Source organism: Acomys minous (assembly GCF_964271855.1).
Source record: "Acomys minous genome assembly, chromosome: 1".
NCBI classification, from domain to species: Eukaryota; Metazoa; Chordata; class Mammalia; order Rodentia; family Muridae; genus Acomys; species Acomys minous.
Genome location: NC_140483.1, coordinates 127,692,141 through 127,720,132, shown reverse-complemented (window position 1 = coordinate 127,720,132; position 27,992 = coordinate 127,692,141). Strand labels below are relative to the sequence as shown.

Sequence of the window (27,992 nt, the reverse complement as noted above, 5' to 3'; positions counted from 1 at the left end):
TTTTTTTTTTTTTTTGTATTATTTAACTCCCAATGCTTTTCTTTAAAGAATGATTCTTCATCTTTATTTAAGCATTGCTTGATTCTTATTTATTATATCTTTTTGCTATGGATGATAATCATTAATTATTTGTTCATTTTTTCTATCTTCAAGACACAGGTTTAGACTTGATACCAATTATATACAATATAGTTTAAAAGTGCTGTTATACACAGACTTGTTCTCAGAATGTGTATTCGTGCTCTTCACAGACAGGAGTGAGCAGACTTCAGCTGTTGTTATCCATATGCCTTTATGGAAAAACAGATTTTTGCCACGTGTAGCTGCTCCTTGTGATTGAACACCTCACTCGTGTGATTCTTCCTAACCCTCAGAGTATAAATAGCCTGATGCTCTGAATGAAGTTGGCTATTGCAAAAAATAATAATAATAAAGATAAAAGTGCTGTTATATAAATAGGACACTTGTCTTAGTTACTGTTCTGTTGTTGTAAAGAGACACATGACCAAAGCAACTTATAAAAGAAAGCGTTCAGTTGGGTTAGTCTTAGAGTTTCAGAGGGTTAGTCTATGACCACCAAGAAGAGGAGCATTGCAGTAGACAGGCATTGCCCTGGAGCAGTGGTTGAGAGCTCACATCTGATCCGCAAGCAGTGGGCAGAAAAAGAATGAGCGAGCTTGTGCCTACTGTGAGCTTTTGAAACCTCAAGGCCCACCCCCAGTGACACACCTCGTTGGCCACACCTCCTAATCCTTCCCAAAGAGTCCGCTGGCAACCAAGCATTTAAATAGATGAGCCAATGGGGGCCATTCTCATTCATATTACCACAACACTGTTCAATATAGCTACAGTAATTAAATGTTGACCTGTAGCCTTTGAAACTTCCCTAGCAGGCTCTCATTTGCCTTATTCATTTGATTGCTCATCCAGTATTGTGTTCTGACTTCTTTCCTGTTTTTGAAACTTGTTTTCTCAGTGCTTTTTCCTGGCTTAGCTGGTTTTAGACTGTGATCTACATGTTCTTCTTCAGTATATCTTATCATTTTAGTTAATGCACCTTTCTGTGTAAGGCAGAACTTGCTGTTTGCTGCCTTCTGCACAGCTCTCTGGTGTTTTTGCAGACATTATTTTCCACCTCTCCTTCAGAGAGCTTTGGAGATTTTTGTTTGTTTTGGGTTTTTTTGTTTTGTTTTGTTTTGTTTCATTTTGTTTCTTGTTTTCTCCCATCTCTGGTAATTTACTCATCGTGTAGCCCAAATTGGCTTGAACAGCCATCCTCCATAGCCTCCCAAAGTGAGGACATCGTGCATCTGTGATGTGGCCTGTGCTTTTTGAGAGTCCATAAGAGGGGCTTGGCTGCCTTAGGGGAGAGAGGAGGAGCAGCCAGAAGGTTCATAACCAATCACGGTGTTCTCAGTGGAGTCTGTCTTTCTTAAACCAATTTGTTTGCCACAAGGACTATGTTTGAATGTTTTCTTTACAGTAGTCTACATTCTATGTCTTGCACCAGGGGCAAACTAGTGAAGTGCTGTGTAGGAAAGAGTTTCAGGTTTGTGGCCAGGAGGCAAAATTAGGAATATTATTCAAGTACTGGCATAGAAAAGTCCCTCTGCCCAGGGTAGAACACTATATACAGTGACTGTGCTGAATCCCAGGTGCTTCCTCTGCCTCTCACAGCTGACATTTTCAGGTCAGAGAACTCCTGATCCAAAGAAGGACCTGGCCAATTCCACTAACTGCCCAGAGAATCCCAGGCCCTTTTTCCTCCCCTGTCAGTGGGTCCAAGGGGAATCAGCTTGCTGAGCTGCCATTTTAGAGATAAGGTTCTCCCATTGAGACCTGAGAGTTGCCCAGAGTAAACTCTGTAGCTGGTGACCAGAGTAGGTGTTCATCAATGAAAAAGAAGGTACTTGGGGTAGGGTAAGGTAGTGAAGGATGCCTTGGCTTTGTCTACATGACCCACAGTGATACTCTACTGGAGTTATACCCATGCACCCCACACAAGTGCTGGAGCACTAGGTGGACAAGATAACACAGTGGGTAAAGCCACACATACATTCCTGTATAAACACACATACAAATAAACAAATAAATGTAAAAATATTAAATTTTGTGGGGGCACAATGGTTGGAGTGAGAGGCGGTTCAGTGGTTATAAACGCCTGTGTTCTTCCAGAGGATGCATGTTGAATTTCCAGCACCCACACCTGGCATCTCACAGCTACCTGTATAACTCCAGCTTCAGGTCATTAACATAGGCTCTTGTAAAAGGTCCAGCAGATAGTGTCACCATGACATTCTTTTCACTTTGGGTACCTGAACACATGTGCACACATATACATACAGATACAAACAACATGCATTTAAATAAATATAATTAAAAAAAAAAGAGAGGTAGGCAGTCTGTTCAGTTCCTTTGTTCAGCAGAATTCTGAAAAATGTATGTTAACCCACTACAGAGATTGTTTAGCCCTGATGTGTTTGTATTGATTTGTTTCTGGTGGTAGATTATCTTATGCTGTGTGTAGAAAACAGATATTTTATGACAGATTGTTATGTAGTACATGCTCTGGGGAAATCAGAGGAAAATCCAGATTCAGTGATTATTAACATTCCCCCACCCCACAAAAAAAAAAAAAAAAAAAAAAAAAAACCACAAGTAACTAGCCATTGTTGAAACAACAATGGTGCTATTTTGCCTTTGTGGCCTTTTAGACTTCTATTGCCCCCAAATTCCATTTTACTGGGAACCTACTTTTCCACCTTGTTTTATTTTTATTTTATGTGCATTAATGTTTTACCTGCATGTGTATCTGTGTGAGGGTGTCTGTTCTTGTAGTTATAGACAGTTGTGAGCTGCTATGTGGTTGCTGGGATTTGAACTTGGGACCTTTGGAAGAGCAATCAGTGCTCTTAACCACTGAGCCATCTCTCCAGCCCCCAGAACTTGTTTTTAATCTCTCTGGAGAAGTATCACAATTACTAGCACACTTACCAGATTTCCCAGACCTATGCATAGGTTAACTACTTATCTCTGCATAAGATGATCCAAAGTTAAGGCAATGGAACGTAAAACATATCACAGAAGCACTTAAGTGGTGCTTTCATGCTGACTGTAAATCATAAGTATTCCTAATTCATCAGTTTAAAATTATATATACATGTTATCTTGAGATGTCTGGTAATCAGAGAGTGGGGAATGGCAGGATACTTTACCTTACTTAGTGTACTCATGAACAGGCATGGAAGCTGTTAGTAGAAGCTGGCTTGCACATGTGCTTGAGTTAGCACCCCAAAAGAACTGAGTTCAAGGCTGTTGTTGAGAAAGCTCCATGAACACACAGGGTCTTATAGAAGGTCCAGCAGATAGTGTCGCTCATGACAAGTAGTGCTGAAGATGACGACTCAAGGCAGTCTAAAGCTGGGCATGGTGGCCCAGGCTTAGTCCCATCTACTTGGAAGGCTGAAGCGGGAAGATCGGAAGTTATGACCTACCTGGCCAACTTAGATTCACACCCAAAATACAAAAATTTAAAGGGTTAGGGCCATGCATAGTTCAGTGGAAGAACACTTGTGCAGCAAGGCCCCAGGTTAGATCCCAGTACCGCAGAAAGGAAAAGAGGAGCAAAAAGTTTAAACAAGTAAGCCTCTACTCTTCCTCCCTGGAGCTGGCTCTGCTTCTCTGTGGATCAGCTTCTTTTCTGGCAACACGAGGGGCATTGAAAGGTTTGCTCTATGTCAGGATGGATGAAAACGTAATAAAGTTTCAAACGTGCGTCCTGCCTTTCTCAGAGAAATCCTATACTGAGAACTAGGACTTCACCTTTCTACCCAGCAAATTAGAACTAACGTCTATTCAAGACACCCTGCCCCTGCCTATCACAAAGGCTGTAAATACCGTGTTTTCTAACAAAACTACAATGCAGTGTATCATATCAGCCTTCAGTTAAACCCCATGAGCCTTGTTTTAGAACCTTGCTCATTAAATATCTGAGGGAAACCTTATAATACGAAAAGGGGACAGAAACAGTCAGGGTAGAGGAGGCCACTTGAGGGCTCAAGAGATGGCGCTGTAGTAGAAATACTCTCCCCCAAGCCGGGCAACCTGCACTCCCTGAGACTGCAAGATGGTAGGAGAGCGCTCCCACAAGTTCTAGTCTGACTTCCGTGTGTATCCAGCGGCCTGTGCGTACGTACACCCAGTAATGATTACTGGTTAAAATTAATTTAAAAAAGAAAGTGTTCCTTGAAGAGAAGAGACTGCTCTAATGTTGTGGGAAGGTAAGAGTCGGCACCGCATGCACAGCCAGCTATGGAGCAATAGGAATGCTCCTGAAAGCATAACTCAGTGGAAGCTTTAATTGATGAAGGGAAAGAAACTTGCTAGCAGATAGAGCAAAGATATAAAAGTGTAGCATACCAGTCACGGTCAATCATTAGTTACAGTTTCATAAGCAGAGCTTCCAAAAAAAAATGTGATCCGTAATAAAGTGTTAAGAAAAGTCAAATATAATAGGCAAAATTTTCCTTGGAGAAAAGACTTACCAAAACTCCTGGTGGTAAATGGAAAGAGACCTAATTTTAAATTATTCACTGTGAACACTTTATTCTGTTGTGTCCCTGGGTCCCCACCCAAAGAAACTTAAATCCAGAGATTTTTTTTTTTTAACGTTTACTGACTTTTACGTTTGCACATGGGTGTTTTGCCTACATGTGTATCTGTGCACTACATGCATGCAGTGCCTACGGAGGCCATCAGTGAGTGTCATCTCCCCTAGACTGGAGTTATAGGTATTCTGAGCAAGCATGTGGGTGCTGAGAATCAAGCCCAGGTCCTCCACCAACGCCTTTAACTGCTGAGCCATCTTTCCATCCCCCAGAGATTTTGTTTTTAAAGGACAAAACAAAGCAAGTTTTATATTAATGATGACAACAGAATTGTCAGAATCAATAGTAGAAGCTGGTAAACAAATTTACCTTAAGTATATTTAAGTATAAAGTATTAAGTATAAAGCCTGCTTATAATTTTCTAGATTCTAGATTAGATTTCCTAATCTTTTTTTTTTTAACTTCTATTTTTATGCTTTCATTACAGGTGGGAACAGAGAAAAGATCCACATGGTAGAACCTATTATGTGGATCATAATACTCGAACTACTACATGGGAGAGACCACAGCCTCTGCCTCCAGGGTAATGCAGCATTCTTATGTGTCTTTAGTTAGGGTTTTACTGTGTGTAAATTGTAAACTTATTTGGTATAATATCATGAATAAGAATTTAAAGATAGCTGGTCTCAGTGGCTCAGGCCTGTAGTCCTAGCACTTGGGGAGGCAGAAGGAGGGGGATCTCTGTGAGTTCGAGCCCAGCCTGGTCTACAAAGAGAGCTCCAGGACAGCCAGAGCTACACAGAGAAACCCTGTCTCAAAAACAAAACAAAACAAGACAAGACAAGACAAAACCATCCCAAGTGTTGGAAAATTACAAGCACTACACAGAACCTTGGAGCCTGAGTAGATTTCAGATACAGAACAGGGTATCTGATCTGAGATTACAAGAATGGCGTGGCAGAATTAGGACACCCATGGGATAATTGGTATCTGCAGCTTTTACATGAGGCCTTTGAAAGACCCTGGAAAATAAAACTGAAAAGGTAGGTAAGGACCTTCTGACAACATGCCACAAAATTGTTCCTCAAGAAGAAACAAGGAATAATTCTGTCTATGATAGAAAAGTAGGGGAATTTAGCAATGATAAATGCTTCATAGATTCATATGCTACTTTGAAGAATAAAATAGCCAGACATGATAGTATATTCCTGTAATCCTAGCACTTGGGAGGGAGAGGCGGGAGAATTGTGAGTGGAAAGCCAACTGGGCCCGTGGAGAGTACAAGACCAGTGTGGTCTACATGGCTTCACCTTGTCTCAAATGGCCAAGAACTGGGATGTAGGTCAATAGGTAGAGAGAGAACTTGCCTAACATGCTTAGTGGCCTGGGTTCCAGCCTTAGCAATGTCAATAGGTAAATAAATAAAGTAAAAATATATATGTTTTAATTTATCAGAGGATTACTCATTACTTCATTTTTATTATTTGTGGTAGTTGGGAAAGAAGAGTTGACGATCGTGGAAGAGTTTATTATGTGGATCATAACACCAGAACAACAACCTGGCAGCGCCCCACCATGGAGTCGGTTCGGAATTTTGAGCAGTGGCAGTCTCAGCGCAATCAATTGCAGGGAGCTATGCAACAATTCAACCAGCGATACCTCTACTCGGTAATTAACAAATACCACATGTTACTGTCATCTTTCTCTTACTTTGGTGGCTTTTAAAATATGTAGACTATTTCTGAGAATGTATAAATAAATAGGCATTCTTGACATTTTTTCTGGCTTTGGAGTATTTTAGAATTTATATTATGGTGCTCATCCTGTATATAGTAAATAAGAAAGTTTGTACTATGAGGTTTGTTTTGTTTCTGTGTAGGACTTTGTGTGCATGAAAATTTGGAGACAGGACAAAATTAGGTATTGGGTATGTGTCAAGTACTTTGTGATAAATAGCAGAATCGTCTTATTATGGCTGCATGTTTAGTCACCTCAATAGAATACCAAGGCCAGGAAAACGAATCGTTCTGTGTAGGCATCGTCTGTTATCATGCATCTCACCTGCACTGTCTGTTGTTATGCACATCACCTGTGCCAGCTGTTGTCATGCATCTTGCCTGCTGCCTTTTGTCTGATTTCCGGAATCTCTGCCATGAAAGGGACAAGTAAACTGAAAAGGGAGAGCTGTCCTCTAGTAAGCCCTGTACTTAGCAAGCCCCTGCACATTCCCTTAGCGGCTGAGCAAAAGATGTTCAATAAGGGCCTTCTGCTTCTACCTCTCTGCTGATGACTTTATACTTCACTAATCCAGACTCAGTGAACTAGTCTTTGTGGGTACATTACTACCTAAACTAGTACTTTATCGAGAAAGAAGCTAAAGATGGTTAATGAGTACAATGAGCATTGTCTGTGACAGGAATATCACATATTCATCAAGATGTGTACATATTACCATTGGATAATTATTTTGTAGAATAGTTGTACTATGATATTTTTTCTACTTTTGAACAAATCACATTGTCTCATTTTAATGGCCTAATTCTCTATATACTGTTCACCCATCTCCTCTTACTCCTTAGAACGACCAGGAAATTAAAGTATTGATATTAGTACATTATTTCTAAATCATTTACTAATAATTAAAGCAGCTAGTGGCTACTCCGCATAATATTTTTGCAACTTTGTTTCTTGAAATTGTTGTATTCATATTCCTTCATCATATTTTTTAAAAAAATTCTAACGTGACTGTTCAGTATATTAGTATATTTCTAGCTAAAAATACTATCTTACTTCTGTTCCCAACTGCTTTTTCAACCAGGCTTCAATGTTAGCTGCAGAAAATGACCCATACGGACCTCTACCACCAGGCTGGGGTAAGCTGATATGATATTGCTAAAAATATGTGTGAGGCATATAGGTTTCATGTTTTTATTAAAAGTTATTCATACTTTGTTTTAGAAAAAAGAGTGGATTCAACAGACAGAGTATACTTTGTGAATCATAATACAAAAACAACCCAGTGGGAAGATCCAAGGACTCAAGGGTACGTGTACACTACAGGCTCAAGTCATCACGCATGTGTAGATGCCTGGGCCCGTCCAGTGGGCTGGAAGCACCTAAAGCATGCTCACCGTATTATTGTGTCTTTTATCTTTCAGCTTACCAAATGAAGAACCCCTGCCAGAAGGCTGGGAAATTAGGTATACTCGGGAAGGTGTTAGGTATTTTGTTGATCATAACACAAGAACAACAACTTTCAAAGATCCTCGCAATGGGAAGTCATCTGTGTAAGTGGAAATCTGAAGTTTAAGATTGTTACTTAGTAAAGATAGGAGGTGTAGTCTCAAATGTCTCCTCAGATTTAGAAACATTATTTTTGGCCAAGAAAACATACACAGGTAATACCCAACTGTAACTGATTTTCCTCAATATTATTCTAGAATGGATTTGTGGTTTTTCATTTCTTAAACAAATAATATATGTACTATATATATTATTTTATATAATATGTATAATGTATGTATATATATACATATATGAAAATATATGTATAATAATTACTACATGCCAAAGATTATACTTTGCCTTTTAGATGCGTTAGCTCATTTTTATCTTCTAATAACCTTTGAGAGAGGTTATTATGTTATTCACTTCCTCTTTAGTTTTTTTTTTCTTTCAATGAGGCCCCTTTTCCCTTTAAAAAGTGATAAACCATTTATTCCCTTAAAATGCACAATAGTTTACTTGTTCATTCTTGTCTATTTCCTTCATTGGTGAGTATTTTACCCAAAACAGTCACTTTTTCCCATGTTATTAGCAAATAATGGTTTCACTGTCTAGAAGAATGCGTAGCCATTTGGTAAACTTTCTTGAAAGAGTGAACTTCCCTGAATGTGACAGCAGAAGGCAGCAGTTTATGTTCACTCTGACATGAAAGTGCTTTCTTCATCTGTTAAGACTCTTTCTAGGAGCAGAAGCAGGATGCCTCATTTTGAACTGAATCTTGTATCTGCCTCTTTTCTCATTGTCAACTGAGTCACATGATCTGCATGTAACTTGCTGCAAGGAATTTAACTTGGCTTTGCTTTGGTTTTGTTCAGTTCAGGTTTAAGATGAGATACAGCTTTTCCCACCCATGTTTCCCTTATATAGAATCTTTGCCTTCCTCAGCTTTAAGAATTATGAGAAGTTCCTTTAAGTAGTCTGTACTAGACCTTAGGACTTCAGTAAACTTAACAGTAGACTTTTCCCAACTTGCATTCTCCCTCTGTGCTTGTGTTCTGCTGCTGCGACTCAAGTCTCCATTGTCCTAACAAATAGCCTTGTACTTATTGCCAGCAAATAGCTTTCCTTAGTCATACTACGATCTAGTGCACACTGTTTCATACTGAATATTATAGCCATCTTGTTTTGTTTCTCCTTAGAACTAAAGGTGGTCCGCAGATTGCTTATGAACGCAGCTTTAGGTGGAAGCTTGCTCACTTCCGTTACTTGTGCCAGGTACTACAGTGGTAAATAGTTCTCATTTATAATCATTTAGTCTGATCATTATAAAGTACATATGCTGTGGCTTACATGATATGTTATTTTTGTTTTTAGTCTAATGCACTACCCAGTCATGTGAAGATCAATGTGTCCCGACAGACATTATTTGAAGACTCCTTCCAGCAGGTAAGGAAGATATCAGAATGAAACGGTACTTGTTGTCTCATTTTATCCTGCACTTTTAAAGAGTTAAAAGGTTTTGAGTCTTTAGTAATTATATTAAATTTACTATGTTGGCTGGAGGCATACATAGAGGCAAAGCATTCATATACATAAAATAAAAATAAACTTCATCCTGTAACAAGTCATGACTGTTGGCCAATTATTGGCAGTTTTTGTGTTGCTTTTCTTTACTCCTCACAGCATCTCTGAGTGAGATCTCCTACCATCATCTGCACTTTATAGACAAAGGTGGGAGACTGAGAAGTAATCCTTCCATCAAGAATCTAGGTGTAGCTGGGTGTGGCATCACTTGCCTTTAATCTCAGCATTCTAGAGGCAGAGACCGGTAGATCTCTGAATTCCTAGCCATGGAAGGCTACATAGTGAAAGTCTGTCTTAAAAAACAACAAACAAGGGCTAGAGAGATGGCGCAGAGGTTAAGAGTACTGGTTGCTTTTCCGAAGGTCCTGACTGAGTTCAATTCCCAGAAACCATATAGTGGCTCACAACCATCTGTAATGAGATCTGGTGCCCTCTTCTGGCGGGCAGGCCCACATGTAGGCAGAACATTATGTACGTAATAAATAAATAAACATTGTATGCATAATAAATAAACAAGTAAGTAAATTAAATAGAAGATAAATAAATAAAAAGAATTTAGGTGTATTCTTAACTAAAATAAAGTTTAAACAGCATTTGGACAAGTCTGTTTTGACATTTACCTTGTTAGGATTTTATTACTTCAGACAGAAAAGCTTGTGAAAATCAAGTTTTAACAAATGAAATTAAATTGGTAGATATAGAAAATTTGAATATTCCATTAGTAACTGTTATGTTCATTTTGACCTGTAGGTTTCACTGGGTCATGATCTAGCATGAGCATGTTGTTTAAAATGATAGCCCCGCTTTTTTCTCCCCATATATGGTTGTTTTGTAACCATTTATGATGATCATCGTTTTGAGAACCCTGCTCTTCCCCGTCTCCCGTACTGGAGCGTATACTTCATGAGAGTGTAGACTATTGGTTTACTTCACCTCTGTCCAGTATTGAGAATAGTACTTTTCATATAACAGTTATTCAGTAAATGATACATGAATGTAACATGTCTGCCTTTCTGTAGCCATTTGCAGAATATTATTAGAAACAAAATAATCTCATTTTAAAATGATGAAGTAGATAATTTTCATAACCTTTCACTCTCTTCCAAAGCAATGTCTGTAACTTTCTTTGTTCTTAAAAATGCTTCATTATTTTTTCATTAATTTTTAAAAATTTTTTGAGATTATAGTTGCATCATTTCCCCCTTTATTTTGTCATTCCACACTCTCCCATATACCCCCTTTTATCTAATCTATGGCTTCTTTTTTTTATTGTTACTACAAACACATATGTATATATTTATTTATATTCCTAATACATGAATACAATCTTTTTCTTCTGTATAGCGTTACTGATGGGTATATGTTTTTATAGCTGACCCTGTAGTATTATGGTTGGTGTACTCTCCCCTGGGCAAGACTATTTCTCCTGCTGTCAGCATTCCTTAGTCACCTAGGTCTTCATATAGGATTGAGGCCTTATGAACTTTTTGCTGTCCATATTATCATGTCCTTTGGCATCCTTCTTGTTCTAACTCATGGTTAGTCAGTCATGCTATATAAAGTAGTTTCTAACAATCTTAGGAGTAACATTCTCACAACAAACTCCCTGATTCTCTGGCTCTCAAAATCTTTCAGCCCATTTCCTGCAATGTTCTTTGAGTCTTGGGTATGAGAGTCATTTTGTAGATATATAAGTTGGGACTGGACTCCACAACTCTACATTTTAATTGGTTGTTTTTCATTATGGTCTCTGACTGAGACCTTCCTTGACAAGGGGTAAGAACTATACTTATCTGTATATATAAGGACAAATATTTAGAATTGTAGTTAGAGATCATGCTGGTTTAGTAAAGTGGTTATATGTTCTCTTCCAAGATCTACAGCTTTACTAGCACTAGGTTTCTAGTGCCAAGCATGATGTCCCTCTTGTTGCGATAGTCTTAGGCCAATTAGAGAGCTGTTTACAGGTTACCACCAATGTATGCATGCCACTGCTGCACCCTCAGCATCACTGTGCCATGCTGGTTGCTATTGTTGTTTATCTATCTATCTATCTATCTATCTATCTATCTATCTATCTATCTATCTCTATCTTATTTATTTATTTGTTTGTTTGTTTATTTGGTACAGGTTAAAATGGAATGATAATACTGAAGGGCAAGAGACATGTATATCATAACCTCATTTTACTGTTAAGCTTAAGAAAAGATAGCCAATGTAGCTGTTATCAAAACTATTTTTGTGTATGAGTGACTAATTCTAAGCCAAATAATTGTTTCAAGTTTCCATGTATCTTTACAAATGACTTGTTCAGAGCTATATTTGAGTTGTTTTTAGCAAGTGTGTATCTGAATTCTTGTTAGTTACTATTTCACTTTTTCTGTCCTAAGTCTGTTTAGCTATAGGACTAAGCCCATAATTGCCCCTTAGGGAAGCCTATTACTGAGCTGCTTTAGGATCCAGATCTGCAGGCTTGGCTGCACTTCTGATTGATGGTAGGAGATATAAATTTTTATCCACAAGTAAAACACGCTTACAATTAACTTTGAGGAAAACTTATAGATTATGGAAATGTATTTTGATGTCATCCTGTTGAAAGACTATAAAACTTGAGGAGGGGACAGGGATAGAATATAATCTAGTTAGTAGCTTTCCTCTCCTACCACCAGCTTAAAGTAGAACTACTGTTTAACTCTAGAAGGGGGAGGAGTATACAGAAGTGAGTCAGGGTAAACTTGAAGGAGTCTCCATTTTTAGTTAGTTCATGGAGCAAACCAGAAGAACTGCCGAATCAAAGATGAGGTACAAAAATGTGTACTTTTGAAAAATACAGATTAAATTTAAATTAAATTATTTTTGAAGTAACTTATGCAGTGTATAAATGTCTAAATTAATATTTTTATCTTTAATTAGATTATGGCATTAAAACCATATGACTTGAGGAGGCGATTATATGTAATATTTAGAGGAGAAGAAGGCCTTGATTATGGTGGCCTTGCAAGGTAAAGTTAAAAAGTTACTGCTTTGAAATAAGCCTATTTTAATCATCTGTAGTGGACTTATTCTTTTTTAAATGTCTGAATATATTAAATTATCCTTTTCAGTAGTAACTAGAGTTATGTTGAGTAACCATTATTACAATTATTTTTGCATATGCATGTGTGTATGGTGTGTGTGTGTGTGTGTGTACTTCATGAGTGTGATACCTATGTGTGTGTGTGTGGGTATATGATATGTAGGGGTGTGTGCACAGGTGTGTAGAGGCCTGAGGTTGACATCTTGTGTCTTCCTCTATACCTTTCTATTTTATATGTTTAGGCATTGTTTCTTCCTGAATCTAGAGTTCAACATTTGAGCTAGTTTGATTAGCCAGCCTTTCCTTGGATTTCCTGTCTTTACATCCCATGTCTTGGGATTACAGGTAGGTCACCATGACCACATGCCCAGAGCACATGGGTGCTGGTGATCAGAAGTCTCAGGGTGTTCTGCCTACATAGCAGGTGCTTTATGCACTGAGCCATCACAGGGTCCAACCAGTATGATTATTCTTCTGTATATGCTAATACTCTTATCAAATGGCTGTACGGTATTCCACATATGGATGCAGCATAATAATGGATTCAGAGAAGGTTATTTATTAGTTTTTCTATCACAGCATTGCATGTTACTTTTATTTGTGCTTTTGCTCTGATCTGAGTTTATATGGAAAATGAAAATGTCTGCATTTACTGTATACACTGTTGAGTGGATACTTTTGAAATAGTTAATGAAAATCCCCGTTTCTTTGCTTTCCCCCTTTAGTTGCTTCACACAAATCTAAATTGACAGTTTTTTAAAAAAAGTTTAATAGTTTCACTAAGTCTTCCTAACAATTCAGATTTTCATAGAATTTTAAAGAATTAGAGAATGATACTTTCAATGTAGCTGTCAGAATATAGGAACAAGTCACAATGGGTAGAAGTAGATAATAATAATTGATATGAGTTTGTCAGTGTTTACATTAGCATCTTTCTCTTCCCAAAACATTATTATAGTTTTTCAGCTACTCTTCATATTATTTGCATTGTGAGTTTTTCTCAATTTCAGAAATGCCCAGACATTGAAAAGAAAGGTACACATTAGAAATGAGAGAACATGGTATATTTTTTTCCCTCAGTGTCTGACTTGTTAACATTCACATTTTTTTTTTTTGGTGGACCATTGTTTGTCTTAGTTTTTTGGTTCCAGTTTTGCGTTTTGACAGTTTAAATGCATGTAATCATTTCTTCTTATGATTTTCTTACTAATTTTTGATTTGGTTCCTGCATTGGTTGGTTAGACTCATCATCGAGGTGCTTATTCAGGAGTTCATTGGGGCGATATGGTCCTAAAGTTGTTACCTATTGGGAGTATTTTGTTTGTTGGTTTTCTATATAAACCACAACCTCACTAGAAAGAAATTTCTTGTGCAGCATTGTCTGTCCAGCATTCTTAGGTACTGCTTCACTGTTGTTTTAGTGCTGAATGTGAGTACTATGAAATATGAGGCCAAACCAAGTCAGAAAATCTTCCCTGGGTGCCCATACGCTCTTTAAAGTTCATTAGTTTCATTGCAATTGTTTGGTCTTTTTTAAAGGACCATATTAAGAGCTTTAACTTCAGGGAAGTTTTCTTCTATTTTATCTTTGAATATTTTTTTCTGTTCTATTTGTTCCTTTCTTTCTTCAGGAACATCAATCATGGGTATGTGGAATCTCCTTTGTCAGTCTAAACACGTCTGTCATCTTTTCTCTAATCATTCTGGCCCCAGTGCTTTTCCTGTTTTGGTTTTCTGAAGCCTGTCTTCATGTTACCGTTTGCAGGATTGCCCTATGTTTTGCTGCTTCTCCTGTGATTTTTCTTCATTTGCTGTTTTTCTGTTTTCTTCATTTTCTTCTTTAGGCCATGCTACCTCCTATGTGTTGGGTCATGATTCTTTCTGCCCCATATGTCTAGTTTGAGAGTGTGGAGCTTAGTTTGTGTCAAATCTTCTGCTCTTTCTAGTTAGGAACCTCTCTTTTGTTTTGGTATTAGGGAAAGGCTTGTGTCATACACAGCCATTCTTCTTTTAGAGCAATGCAGCTTTCTCTGGTTTGCTGCTGTCTAAAGTGATCTGAAGCTACTGGAAATTTTATTCCTGGTTCATGTGTGTGTGTGTGTGTGTGTGTGTGCGTGCATGCGTGCGTGCGAGCGTGCGTGTGTGTACATTTAAACACATTCTTACTAGAATTTACCTGTGCCCAGTCACAAAGTGAAGTTACTTAGTTCACTTACTATTTCGAACCTGAATTGACATTAATTCATAGTTGATTTTGTTTAGTGATTGTCTTCTGTTCCTCACCTAGTTTTCAGGGAATGTTTTAAAAGCTGTATTAATCATTTGTAAACAAAATAGCAGACCATATGAGTAAGCGTAGAAGTGGCCCATGATGACTTGCAAAATTTCAAATTGCATGCTAGTATTACATAAATTACCTGATTGAGATAAAGAATTAAAATTGTGTCTTTTCTTGAGCCAGATGTGGTGATAGCTTTGATCCCAGCATTCAGGTGGCAGAGGAAGACAGATTTCATTTGAGGCCAGCCCAGTCTACTTAGCAAGTTCCAGGCCAGTCAAAGCTACATAGTGAGATTCTGTCTCAAAAAAACAACCAACCAAACAGCAACAGTGACAACAATAACAACAATTCTGGCTTTTCTTTAAAACCAGTATGCCCAAACTTCTGCTTTTACTGGTACCAATTGGCTAAATCCTTTAGGATAGTTTCACTCCTCCTGAGAGATAGCATGTATCACTATCTGCTACAATCATTGTATGAAGACTAGGTTAATGTGCCTAGAAATTTTCTTTCCTTAAAGCCAATAATATGTATTATCAGGTTCATAATGAAGAATGAGGATTTGGGCAAGGCAAAGCCCCATGAACTTACTGATCACAGTAAATATTTGAGTTTGAAATCTCACTTTAGAACATTTTGTAAATGTTTATTTTGTCTGAAAAATTACTAAAGTGAAACAAAAAAGGTAGCTCAAAGTTAGTAAGCACTTAGAGCATTGAAAGATTTCACTTTTTTTAAAACATCATTTTGAATAAATTTGAAATATAATTTAAACTGTTCTGTAAAAGCCAGCTCTGCAGCCCTTAGGAACCCGAGGCAGAAGGACTACTACAGACTCAAAGCCAGCCTGGGGCTCTTGTCAAGTTCCAGACTAGTCTGACTTGTGTAGCAAGACCTTATCTCAAGAAACAAGACAAAACACCTTACCATTTTATAGCAGCGGAGTTATGTGCTGCAGTGTTACCACCAAATGCTTAGCTTAGTGGTGTGATTCATGGTTTATCATGTATGAAGTCCTAGATTCCATACCTAGAGTCAAATAAGTAAAAAGCATCCCCCCAAAAGAACCCAAAATATATTGTTAAATAGATATTATAGATTGCCTGTTAATAGTCAAGAATACTGAAAAATATATAGACATGGCTTTTATCTTGGAGGTTATGTGCATAAAATATTCAGATTGTTATTGCACAGTGAACACAATGGCATATCACACTATCATTTGAAATTGCTTCAAAAATTGCTGAAATTAGAGTAAAGTGTGAGTTGAGGAAAAGTGTAATCTATATAGATTGAATTAGTCTTAAAGAAAGATAGCCAAATAAAAGTATGATGTAGAAAAGAACATACATGTGAGAAACAGTGAGTTTGCAATATGACAGTGAAGGACCAGCAGGGTCTTTGAATGGAAACCCAGATCATAAAATATACATGGAGAAGGGCTAAGAAATGAGTAAGTGTGTCTGTGTGAATGGGCACACACACGTGAATGTATGTATGTGTGAGTTATTTATTTATGGCTCTATTTAAGACCTTTTAAATATCCACATATGTGAATACTAAAAATAATCTTGACTTATTTTCTTATAGAGAATGGTTTTTCTTGCTTTCCCATGAAGTTTTGAACCCAATGTATTGCTTATTTGAGTATGCAGGCAAGAATAACTATTGTTTACAGATAAATCCAGCATCAACTATAAATCCTGATCATCTTTCATACTTCTGTTTTATTGGTCGCTTCATTGCAATGGTGAGTCCCCAACTTTCAGTTATTTTATTTACATACTGCTTATTTCAAAAGTATTCTAGGGGCTAGGGAGATGGCTTGGTGATTGAATTTCTTGCCGAACATGCTCAAGGACTAGAGTTCAGATCCCCAGTGTCCTGCTTCTAATTCTGATACTCAGAAGGCAATATTGGATCTTTGGAGCAAGCTGGTTAGCTAAATTAGCTGACACTGAAAGTGTCAGGTTTGATTGAGAGACTCTGTCTCAATATGGTGGTGAATAATCTAGGAAGACTCTCAACATCAGCCTTGGGCCTGCACATACATATGCATATCACATACACTACATTATCCATTAACTCATTTAGCAAGCATCTGTAGAGATCCTACAATAATGCAATGCCTGTTTCTAGATGCTAGCATTAAAGAACAGTAACAAATGCTAGTTCCTATTCTTAGAATCTAAATTCTGTAAAGCGGAGTATGGCGGGGTGTTGCTTTTCATATAAGGGTTAAAGGAGACCTCTGAAGGCTGAACGTGAAAGCAAGAGACGGGGTCATATGGATACCTTAAAGAAGAGCATTCTAGGCTCATGAAACGGCAAGACAAGGCTGCAGGCTTTAGAAGTGCACATATGGGAGATAACATGGTGAGGAATGGGATTAAGAAGTACCATGTAGGACTTCTGGGAAATTCATGTAAGGGTTTTAAGTAGGTCAGTGTCATGAACTAAGTAACATCAATAAGAAATCCTCAAACTGTGGGACACAAAGGCCATTTGTTGAAGTCATAGTGATTTGGGGTCTGTACAGTGGAGTAATAGATGTGAGAAGTGGTTTGGATTCAGGATATAGTCTTAAGTTAGAAAGAACGAAGTCTTCTGGTAGATGATGGGCAAGGCATGGGAGTAAAGTGAAGCACTAAAATGCATGGCTTGTAATCTGTTTGAAATTTCCATTTCCTAAGATGAGGCTTTGGTGGCAAGAGCAAATACTGTAGGTAAGGAAAATAACAATGTTGGCTTTCTTCTGCATTCAGGATGCCTATAGGCATCCAGCGCAGGTGTAAAACAGATAGGTCTCCAAGTCTGGCGATAAGGAGATGTCCAGGTTGGAAAGAGGTATTCGGAGGTTCTAAGCACAGAGAGAATATCAAAAGCTCGGGGCTGTGTTAAGGAATAATATGGACAGAGGACTTAATGAGTATTTGTAAGCTGAGGAGATGAAAGGAGTGATAAAATCAATCAAAGAAAACTACCTGAAATTAGGAAGTCAAGTAAATGATTCCCAGAAGAAAATGGAAGAAGGAAGTGTGTTTCAAAGTAGAGACCATGGTTAACCCTTTAGCAAAGTGAAAATGTTTATGAGTGTTGGAATGGAAAGATTGGTGTATACTCAAACAGAAAATGTAAGCATCTGCTTCAGAAACATTTGTAGCACAGTATCATAGAGAATTTGGTAACAACTAATAGCATTTTGTTATTGTAGCTCAGGCTGATAGCCTGTGTGCTGGAATTATAGTCGAGTGCCACCAAGCACAGCTGAGAACAAAGAATTTGATGAAGTCCTCAAGGAGTATGGGAGCAAGAACATTGAATAAAAGGGAGAAGTCTTTTTTGCTCACGAAAGTGATATAGAGCTAGCTTATTTGCAATAAGAGTATGGGAACTCAGATGCTAATGGTGAGCTGACTGGGTGGACTACCCAAAAGTCTCCTGGTTGCCATTGCCTGTGTGCAATAATTATAGTAAATATTTGAAGACAGAGGAGGAGCAGTGACTAGTCATCTGAGACAGGGAAACTGAATGTAGTAAATAAATAATTCTTCCTCTGAGGTTCTGATCACCACTAGCTAGCTTGGCATATGCACTTCTAACATGTTCTACCAAGGTCCAGGCAGAGTAAATTTTAAGCTAATTTTTGTGTAAGCTTGAGATTTTTTTCAGAAGTACAGTGGAGGAAGGTTTGAAGCTATGTAAGAGGATAATTTCAGTGACTTGGTGATTGACTATAAGCTGAATAAGGGACCGGAGGCCAATATGATTGGTTCAGTGAGTGGCTTTAGATATTCATGGGATCAAAGCTCACTGGTGCTTCTTCCTGTATTGGCATTATGTGTAGGCACAAAGACACAGAAGTTCTGGAGGTAAGAAAGGAATGTAAAGAGGTTCATGCGGCTTACCATTTCTGTGTCTAAGTTAATTATTTAAAAATATATTTGAAAGTTGGGGAAGTCATTCTATAGTTTTGAGTGTACATTATGTTTGACCTGTACAGTGTTTCACTGCATACTTTGTTTTCTATGCTTTGCATTTTTAGTATTTTAATTTTCACAATTTATACAATTGAGTAGTATTTCTTAATATATAAGTAAGATGTTTTATTTTTCTTGACAGGCTCTATTCCATGGAAAGTTTATTGATACTGGTTTCTCTTTACCATTCTACAAGCGTATGCTAAGTAAAAAACTTACTATTAAGGATTTGGAATCTATTGATACTGAGTTTTATAACTCCCTTATCTGGATAAGGTTTGAAAATTTCTTTTTCAAAGAAGTATTTACTTGAAACCCACTTATGTACTTTGTTTATATGCACACTCACTTTTTTTTTAAAATCCAGAGACAACAACATTGAAGAATGTGGCTTAGAAATGTACTTTTCTGTAGACATGGAGATTCTGGGAAAAGTTACTTCCCACGATCTGAAGTTGGGAGGTTCCAATATCCTGGTGACTGAAGAAAACAAAGATGAATATATTGGGTAGGTTGGTAGAGCTGATTGAACTCAGTCTGTAGAACTTACAGAATGTAGTTGGAAGTCTCCTTTATACACGCCCTGAATCTTATTAGTTTTTACCTTTTGGGAACTTCTCCTCAGGTTCTTTCTCTGCTAGGGCCCAGATCCGTGTGCTCTAACGCTGGTCCACAGCTCCTGCGCCCAGCTTTCTAATAGGAGGATGAGTTTAATCATTCACGCGCCCATTTGCAGTGGTCATTTCCTTTTTGACCAGATCAGAAGCCGTGAGAACAATGATGCTGGGAAGGGATTTTGCAGTCTTCAAAATCTCATAAAGAGAAGTTTAATGTTCTTCCTCACATGTGAATTATAGCTGAGTGTGTGCATGCGTGCGTGCGTGCGTGCATGTGTGTAAAAGTGCATAAGTGCATGTTGGTACAGTATAACATGGACAAAGGAGAACAGGAAAGAGGAAAAGGTAACTGTTAGGTGATGATAATGAAAAACTGTAGATAAGTGACACTTGATTCATGAAGAAGGATATAAGCATTTTTGCTTTTCTAATTCTGATTCTGCCAAGGACTTTTCATTTTTGGATGGTGGATAAATGCATGCAAATTTATTCAATAGTAAAAACATTAAGTCCAGCGTGAAGCTTCACAGCTTCAGGGTGGCTAACTGTATAGAAAGTTCACTGAAATATATAGATTTGGGGTCTGGTGTAGATTTTTTTATTATAAAGTTTTTTATAATAAATTTTTGAAATTTATTATTTATTTACTTTACATCCTGGGTGTAGTCCCATCTCTCCTTACCTCCCATCCCTACTTTCCCTCCCTCTAATAAAATTTTAATTAAAAAAGTATTTTGCAAAGACTGTGTAGCCTCTTCATTTATATATGAAGGAACTAAAGCTATGGTCAGAATAAGCAAAATCATGTATGGAAACTAACCTTTCACTGTCACTTCATTTCATGCTGCAATCCTGCTCTTTAAAAAAATTTATTGTTTATTTATTTTGGTTTTGCAAGGCAGGGTTTCTCTATGCAGTCTTGGTTGTTTGGGAACTTGCTCTGTAGACCAGCCTAGCCTTGAACTCAGTGATCCACTTGCCTTGGCTGGGATTAAAGGCATGTGGTGGGACAGTTTCTCTATGTAGCCTTGGCTGTCTGGGACTTGCTTTGTAGACCAGGCTGACCTTGAAACGCACAGAGATCCACCTGCCTCACCCTTCTGAGTGCTGGGATTAGAGTACACCACCACGCCCGATCACATTCCAGTTTTTAACTTATGCATAATAACTGTTTTATTGGTATTTGTTCAGTGTGCATGGTATTAGGTTTTATAAAGAAATTTCAAGAACTCATGGTCTTTGACTACATTCAGTCTTCCATTTTCTCCTCTTGGCCTTCTGCCACCTTACTAATGCTCCTTCCCTTCCCCACCCAGTCCCTTTTCTGTTTTCATGTCACACAGGACAGCTAGAAAATTGGCTCAGCAGTCAAGAGCATTTGCTGTTTCTGTAGAAGACCGGTTTGGTTCCCATTCACAACCATTTGTAACTTCAGGTCTAGGAGATCCTATTCTCTCTGTCCTCTGTAGGCGCCAGGCAGTCACATGATACACAGGCACACATGCAGGCAAAATACTCATACACATATAATAAAAATACAGCTTTGAACACCAGGCATGGTGGCACACACCTATAATCCCAGCACTCAGGGAAGCAGAGGCAAGGCCAGCCTGCTCTACAACATGAGTTCAAGGACAGCCAAGGATACACAGAGAAACCCTGTCTCAAAAAAAAAAAAAATCTTTGAATAGAAAAAATGGATTCACATATCTTTATAAAATCTTGGATTCACAAGTAAAAGGAAGCATAAAATATATGTTTTTCTGTCTGGTTTACTTCATTTAATATTGTATCCATTTTCATCAAGTGGAGACTATAATATAATTACAACATTTCCCTTTTCTCTTTCTTCAATCCCTCTCCCATGTACTCATGTTGTCTTTCAAATTCATGCCCTCCTTTTTCATTAGTTGTCTTATGTGTATATGTATATACATGTATATTCCTAAATACTACCTCTTTCATTTATATAATGTTAATTGTATGTATATTTTTTCAGAGCTGTTTGCTATCAGATAAACAATTAGTATGCTCTTCTCTGAGAGTTGTACTGTTTTTGTTTTTACTAATTATCATAGAAACAAACCAGAATACACTTGTCAGCAGTATATAAGGATTCTCTTTTCTCTCTTCTTTGCTTCCATTTGTTGTTTTCTTTGTGGTAGCCATTCTAGGGTGAGATGGAATCTCTGTGTAGTTTTAATTTGCATTGCTGTGATGACTAGTGATGTTGGACATTTGTATGTGTTTTTAGCCATTTGTACCTCATCTTTCAAGAAGCATTCATTAGACAAAAGTCAAGTAGCTATGTAACTCTAGTGCCTTTATTTTTATCAAATTGTTTTATATGTCTGTTTTTGAGCTAGACCATTTCTTTTTCTGCCTGTGGTTCAGTATAAATTGAAATTGCCATGGTGATATACCTTCAGCATTGTTCTAGATAGCTAGGCTATCTGGGGTATTTTATGTTTCCCTATAAATTTTAAGGGCTTTTTGCTAATTTTTTTTTTTTGCAGTGTTATTGGAATTTTGACAAGGCTTCCATTGAGTCTGTATCTTGCTATTGACAGTATAGCTATGTTTTTTGTTATTGTTTTGGCTTTTGCTTTTATTTCATTTAGTTCATTCTAGAGACAGCCCTCCTCCACTTACTAGGGGACCCACATGAAGACTAAGCTACCCGTTGGCTACATATGTGTAGGAAATCTAGGTCCAGAAGGATTGAAGGACCCAGAGGGCAAAGAACTCTGCAAGACCTACAGAGTCAGCTAACCTGGGTCCGGGGGCCTGATGGAGACTGAAGCACCGACAGCTAAGGAGAGTAGCTGTTTTCTTAAGCCAGGGTTTCTCTGTGTAGCCCTGGCTGTCCTGGACTCACGTTGTAGATGAGGCTGACCTAGAACTCACAGTGATTACCTGCCTCTGCCTCCCTGAGTGCTGGGGTTAAAGGCGTGCGCCACCACCTGGCTAGTGTGGCTATTTTCATGCTATTAATTCTGCTGCTCCGTGAGTATGGGAGGCTTCCATCTTCTGTCTTCTGCAGATCCCTTCTTTAGGGTTTTAATACTTGTCACTTCCTTTACTCTCTTGATTAGAGTAATTCCTAAGCTTTATTTTTAGTGTAATGACGGAATGGCATTTTTCTTGAGGAGTACAAGAACAGACCAAAGTTTCCTTGATTTATGATTGTGATTGTTTTTCTTACTTCTTTTTTGGTATGCTCACTGCTGATGTATAGAAAATCCTTTAACTTATTTTTATAAAATTATGAACAGTTGTAAACATGTGTGTACTGATTTGTGCCTGTTACTTTCCTAAACACATTTATTAGTCCTAAGAAGTTTTTGTTGTGGAATCTTTAGCATTTGCCATATACAGAATTATATTCTTTGCAAACAGAAATAACATGACTTGCTCCTACTTTGACCTTTTGGTTTTTCTTGCCATATTGCTCTGTTGAAGACTTCAAGTGGTATAGTATGTAAGCACCTTGTCTCAGTTCTGCTCAGAAATGCATTGAAGTTTTCCCCCATTTACTGCAATGCTTATAGATTTTTCAAATACAGCCTCATTATGTTGTTATATGAAACTAGGTTCTTCAGTGCTCATGTCTTTAAGGGTTGTACTTTGTCAAAGTCCTTTTCTCCATCTTCTGAGATATCTCATATGATTTCTATCCTATAATCTCAGAGTCTCCTGAGTTTGTCTCTCATGTGTGTGTATTTATGTACGTCAGACTGTGTCTCCTTGTGAAGTTTTGACATCAAGTGATAACTGGCTTTGTAGCATAAGTGTGATGGACTTTCTTGTACTTTCTGGACTACTATGAAAAGCACTGATGTAGGTGTGCAGGTGTGAGTCCCTAGAGACCTGAGCCATTTTACTTAGAAGATACTTTATTACTGTTTTGTTCTCACTGCTTTTTATAGATCCATTTAAGTTGCTTATATCTTCTTCATGTATTTATTGTAGGTCATATGTGTCAAGAAATGAATTATTCTGGATTTTCTTTAAATGAAATTATGAGAAGGGTATATAGGAGGCTTTCGGGGGGAGGAAAGGGAAGGGACAAAGATTATTATTAAATTGTGATCTCAAAAAAATAAAAGTAACTAAAAAGATAGAATGAATTTATTAATGAAAAATCACCTTTATGCATACATTCATGCCTGTTGTGTGCATATATTTAGGTTATATATTTGGAAAAGAGATGGAATTTAAAGCTTCCTTAGTGTTTTTGTCCCTTAACTTTGTATATAAATTGCCTATTTTCAAATACTGTCTTTATTTTCAGTTTAATGACAGAATGGCGTTTTTCTCGAGGAGTACAAGAACAGACCAAAGCTTTCCTTGATGGGTTTAATGAAGTTGTTCCTCTTCAGTGGCTACAGTACTTCGATGAAAAAGAACTGGAGGTTAGGCTCTTTTAGTATATAATCATAGGGAATGCTGATGAGGAGATGGGTCAACGCTGTGTTTTCCCTCCCTTCCCACTCTCACCTCATCTCTAGTCTCCATGGTCAGTGTATTTGTTCTTGTTTTTAATTTATTAATTTATTCAGATTACATCCTGATTGCTATCCACTCACTTGTATCTTCTCATTCCCACCCTCCCTTTCTCTTCCACCCTATTCCCCTGCCCTAGACAGAAGGGAACCTCCTCCCCCACCATATGACCACAGTCTATCAGGTCTTATCCAGATAGCCTGTTTCCCCTTCCTCTGTGTGTCTGCCCAGCCTCCCCTGCAAGGAGAAGTGATCAAATTGGGGGTGGGGGGTGGGGACTGTCAGAGGCGGTCCCCACTCTTCCCACAACCATGGAGAATGAGCTGTCCGTTGGCTATTTATGAACAGGGGACCTAGGATTACTGCATGCATTGTCTTTAGTTGGTGCAACAGTTGGTGCAGGCCCTCCTGGGTCCAGCTTTGATGGTCTCCTTGTGGGGTTCCCGAATCCTCTGGGCCCTGCCATCCTCCCATTCTTCCATACCATTCTCAGCACTCTGCCCAGAGCCCAGCAGCGAGTTCCAGCATCTGTCCCAAGACTCTCTGCTTAGATGTACAGGATAGGCAGCACAGTATCCTTGTGGGTCCCATAATATAGGGAGTAGGGACTACTTCTGACATGGACTCTAGCCTCCCCATGTTGTCCACTTCCCCCTTGCCAGGCCACAGAGGAAGAGGATGTTGTAGGCAGTCCACATGAGACTTGATAGACTGAGATCAGATGTTAGGGGAGGAGGGATCTCCTTTCTGAGGACCAGAGGAGGGAGGGAGAGGGTATGAGGGAGGGAAGGTAGGATCAGGAGGCAACAAGGAAGAAGGGCTACAATCAAGATGTAAAGTGAAACTTAAAAAAAGATCAGTAGCTCTCCTGTATACAAATGATAGACAGGCTGAGAAAGAAATTAGGGAAACTATACCCTTGACAATAGCCACAGACAATATAAAGTATCTTTGTATAACTCTAACCAAACAAGTGAGAGACTTGTATGAAAAAAAAACTTAAAGTCTCTGAAGAAAGAATTGAAGAAGATATCAGAAGATGGAAAGATCTCCCATGCTTGTGGATTGGGAAGATCAACATAGTAAAAATGACCATCTTACTAAAAGCAATCTACAGACTCAATGTAATCCCTATCAAACTACCCACACAATTCTTTGCAGACCTTGAAAGATCAATTCTCAACTTCATATGGAAAAACACAAAATCAGAATAGCTAAAACAATCCTGTACAATAAAAGATCTTCTGGAGGAATCTCCCTCCATCCATGATCTCAGTCTGTAATACAGAGCAACAGGAAGAATCATGGCCAGTGTTCTGGGTCAAGACAAGGTCGTCTTCTGTGCAGACTGGCCTTGAAATCATGATCCTCCTGCTTCAGCCTCCCTAGTCTTGATGGGCCAGGAGTACTCCACCATGTATGGCTTGTTTTATCGTTTTACACAACAATGTCTGCACACTTTAGTACAATATTGATTCTTCTCATTTGTCTAAGTGTATGTGGCATTGGGTGTGTTTTATGTTCTGTGATGTTTTAAGGACAATGCTGTTACAAGGACCATATCATCAATCGTTATCACCTGTTTGAAATCATAAAGAGGGATTTGATCATGACTAATAATTTAGGGATGTTTCAGAAATCTTAATTTAGCAATGACTTACTTAAAAGATGAGATTTTTAAATGAATTACTAGTGATCCTGACTACATGTAAGTAAGGTTGTTGGGCATACATCGGAAGTGAGTTAGGCTAGTGGTAGTGGCACATGCTTTAATCCCAGCACTTGTGAGGCAGAGGCAGGAGAATTTCTGTGAGTTTGAGGCCAGCCTGGTCTACAGAGCGAGTTCCAGGACAGCCAGGGCTGCTACACAGAGAAACCCTGTTGTGTGTGGGGGGAGTGGGTTTATTTACATAGAATAAAATACATACAAAATTTACCATCTTAATGATTTTTAAGTGTGCAGTTCAGTAATATTACGTATGACTGCATCATGATATATCAGGTCCTGGGAATTCGTCCATCTTATAAAACTGAAATTCATTAAATCTAAAGCCTTATGTCCCTCTTGCTTTGTTTTTATTAAATGAGATCATGTATGTGTTTTTATGACTCTATTTCACTTACCATAATGTCCTCAATGTAGCATGTTTCAAAATTTTCTCCTTTTAAAAGTTGAATACTTTTGTCATAAATATGTCAGTAAAGGGTGAAATAATATCACTAAATACAAGTCTCCTATACTAAAACCCCAAAATACTGCTCAGAAAAATTAGAGACTTGGGCTGGAGAGATTGCTCAGAGGTTAAAAGCACTGGTTGTTCATCCCAAGGTCCTGAGTTCAATTCCCAGCAACCACATAGTGGATCACAACCATCTATAATGGATCTGGTGCCCTTTTCTGGTGTGCACAGAAAGCAGAACACTCTATACATAATAATAAACACATATTTTTTTAAAAATTAGAGACTTAATGAGACATGCAGTATGTTACATATTGGAAGGCTTGACATTGATAATATATCAATTCTCTCCGAGTTGATCTATAAACACAGTAGTCAACATCCCAATAGAGTTTCATAAAAGCAGTGATGAGCTCTTGGATGGCCAAAATAAGTTTTAAACAGACATACTTGAGAGATGTATATATTTTGATTTATGGCATATAAACAAATCTAGAAGCAGAGCCCAACATGTATTGTCAGATTATTTTCAGTCGAAAGGGGAAAGCCATTTCAACAAATAGGATATCCACGTAAAAGAAAATTAACTTTGGCTCCTACCTCATCCCATAAACAAAGATTACTTTTAAATAAATATTAAGTATAAATATGAATGCCTAAAATTAAGCCAAAAATAGTAGCCTAAATGAAATCCCACTTTGGATAGTCTTGGTAATTTCTCAGGTTATAAGGTTAAATGTATATCTTCTCCATGCCCTAGCAAGTCTTCCATTTGGTGTTTACACAGTAAAATAAAATACATGTTTATATAAACACTGCACATGTTCATATATAGGTAGAAGTTGCTTACAGAGAATTTTTCATACTATAAGGAAAACAGCCTTAACTTCATTCAAAAACAAAATTTCTATTCTTTAAAAGATACCATTAAAGGAGAAAAAAAGAAAGAAGAAAGAAAGAAAGGAAAGCTAGGCTTGGTGGCAGATACCTGCAGTCCCAGCATTGGTAAGACAGGCCAAGATTGCCAGTCTTTGGGCCTTTAGGCTAGCTGGGAGTGAGTACATGGTGGATTCTAGGCCTTCCAAGACTACACAGTAAGACACTGCCTCAGGAAGGGGGCGAAGGAAAACACCAACATACTGGCAGAAGCTATTGTGACAAACTAATCTACCCAGAATATATTTTTACAACTCCTATAAATAATAAATAGACAAAGAAACATCAACAACAGAAACCCATAGTCTCCCTAATCATTGTTGTGACTGATACTGTGCTCCTTCCCTAGGTTATGCTGTGTGGCATGCAAGAGGTTGACTTGGCAGACTGGCAGAGAAACACCGTTTATCGACATTATACAAGAAACAGCAAGCAAATTATTTGGTTTTGGCAGGTATTTGTTTTGTTTTGTTTATTGTTATTGTTTGAGACAAATCATTTCATTTGTTTTCTCATAAAAAGTGGTTTTAAAGTAGTTTATTACTTTTGAGACATTGGATCTGTTTTAGCCTTCCAGTTCTCTCATTATTTTCTAGATGGAGTTATGAATAGTCCTTAGTGATATTACAAGTATACTATGCATTCTGCATGCTTCTAGAAGTGAAGGACCATGGGGATTTGTTCGGCTGGTTTTGGATTTGTTCGGGCTGCACATTGAGAGAGCACCTACCTCAGTAGCCCACGCTGGTTTTGTGCTGGGAATACAGGCATCCTCCACCACATGTAACCAGGTGTATATTTTTAGTGATAAGGTCAAGGTGGTTGTTTAAATGCTTCTGAAGGTGATCATATGCTAAAGAATTGGAATAATTCAGGCAGTATTATAAAAGATTGACATTTTGTTCTTAAGGTGTTGTGGCTTAAATTGATCTGGTAGGTCTTAGGTCTCAGAACATCCGAGTCCACCAGCCTAATATTTACGAGACATTTTGTTTTGCTT

The 27,992-nt window shown here is 38.0% G+C and overlaps 1 protein-coding gene across 6 annotated transcripts in view; it reads left to right on the top strand.

The window, feature by feature from the left end:
• The window catches only part of WWP1 (WW domain containing E3 ubiquitin protein ligase 1), a 100,146-nt gene that overhangs the window by 50,245 nt on the left and 21,909 nt on the right, over window positions 1–27,992 (top strand). For all 6 annotated transcript variants that reach the window (XM_084794043.1, XM_084794044.1, XM_084794041.1 and 3 more), the window contains exons 9-21: window positions 5,095–5,190; window positions 6,101–6,275; window positions 7,426–7,480; window positions 7,566–7,650; window positions 7,766–7,894; window positions 9,032–9,107; window positions 9,207–9,278; window positions 12,330–12,418; window positions 16,364–16,523; window positions 18,896–19,029; window positions 19,121–19,261; window positions 23,665–23,785; window positions 27,342–27,446. In XM_084794043.1, the coding sequence (XP_084650169.1) occupies window positions 5,095–5,190; window positions 6,101–6,275; window positions 7,426–7,480; window positions 7,566–7,650; window positions 7,766–7,894; window positions 9,032–9,107; window positions 9,207–9,278; window positions 12,330–12,418; window positions 16,364–16,523; window positions 18,896–19,029; window positions 19,121–19,261; window positions 23,665–23,785; window positions 27,342–27,446 (1,438 nt within the window). The remainder of the gene's footprint in view (window positions 1–5,094; window positions 5,191–6,100; window positions 6,276–7,425; window positions 7,481–7,565; window positions 7,651–7,765; window positions 7,895–9,031; window positions 9,108–9,206; window positions 9,279–12,329; window positions 12,419–16,363; window positions 16,524–18,895; window positions 19,030–19,120; window positions 19,262–23,664; window positions 23,786–27,341; window positions 27,447–27,992) is intronic.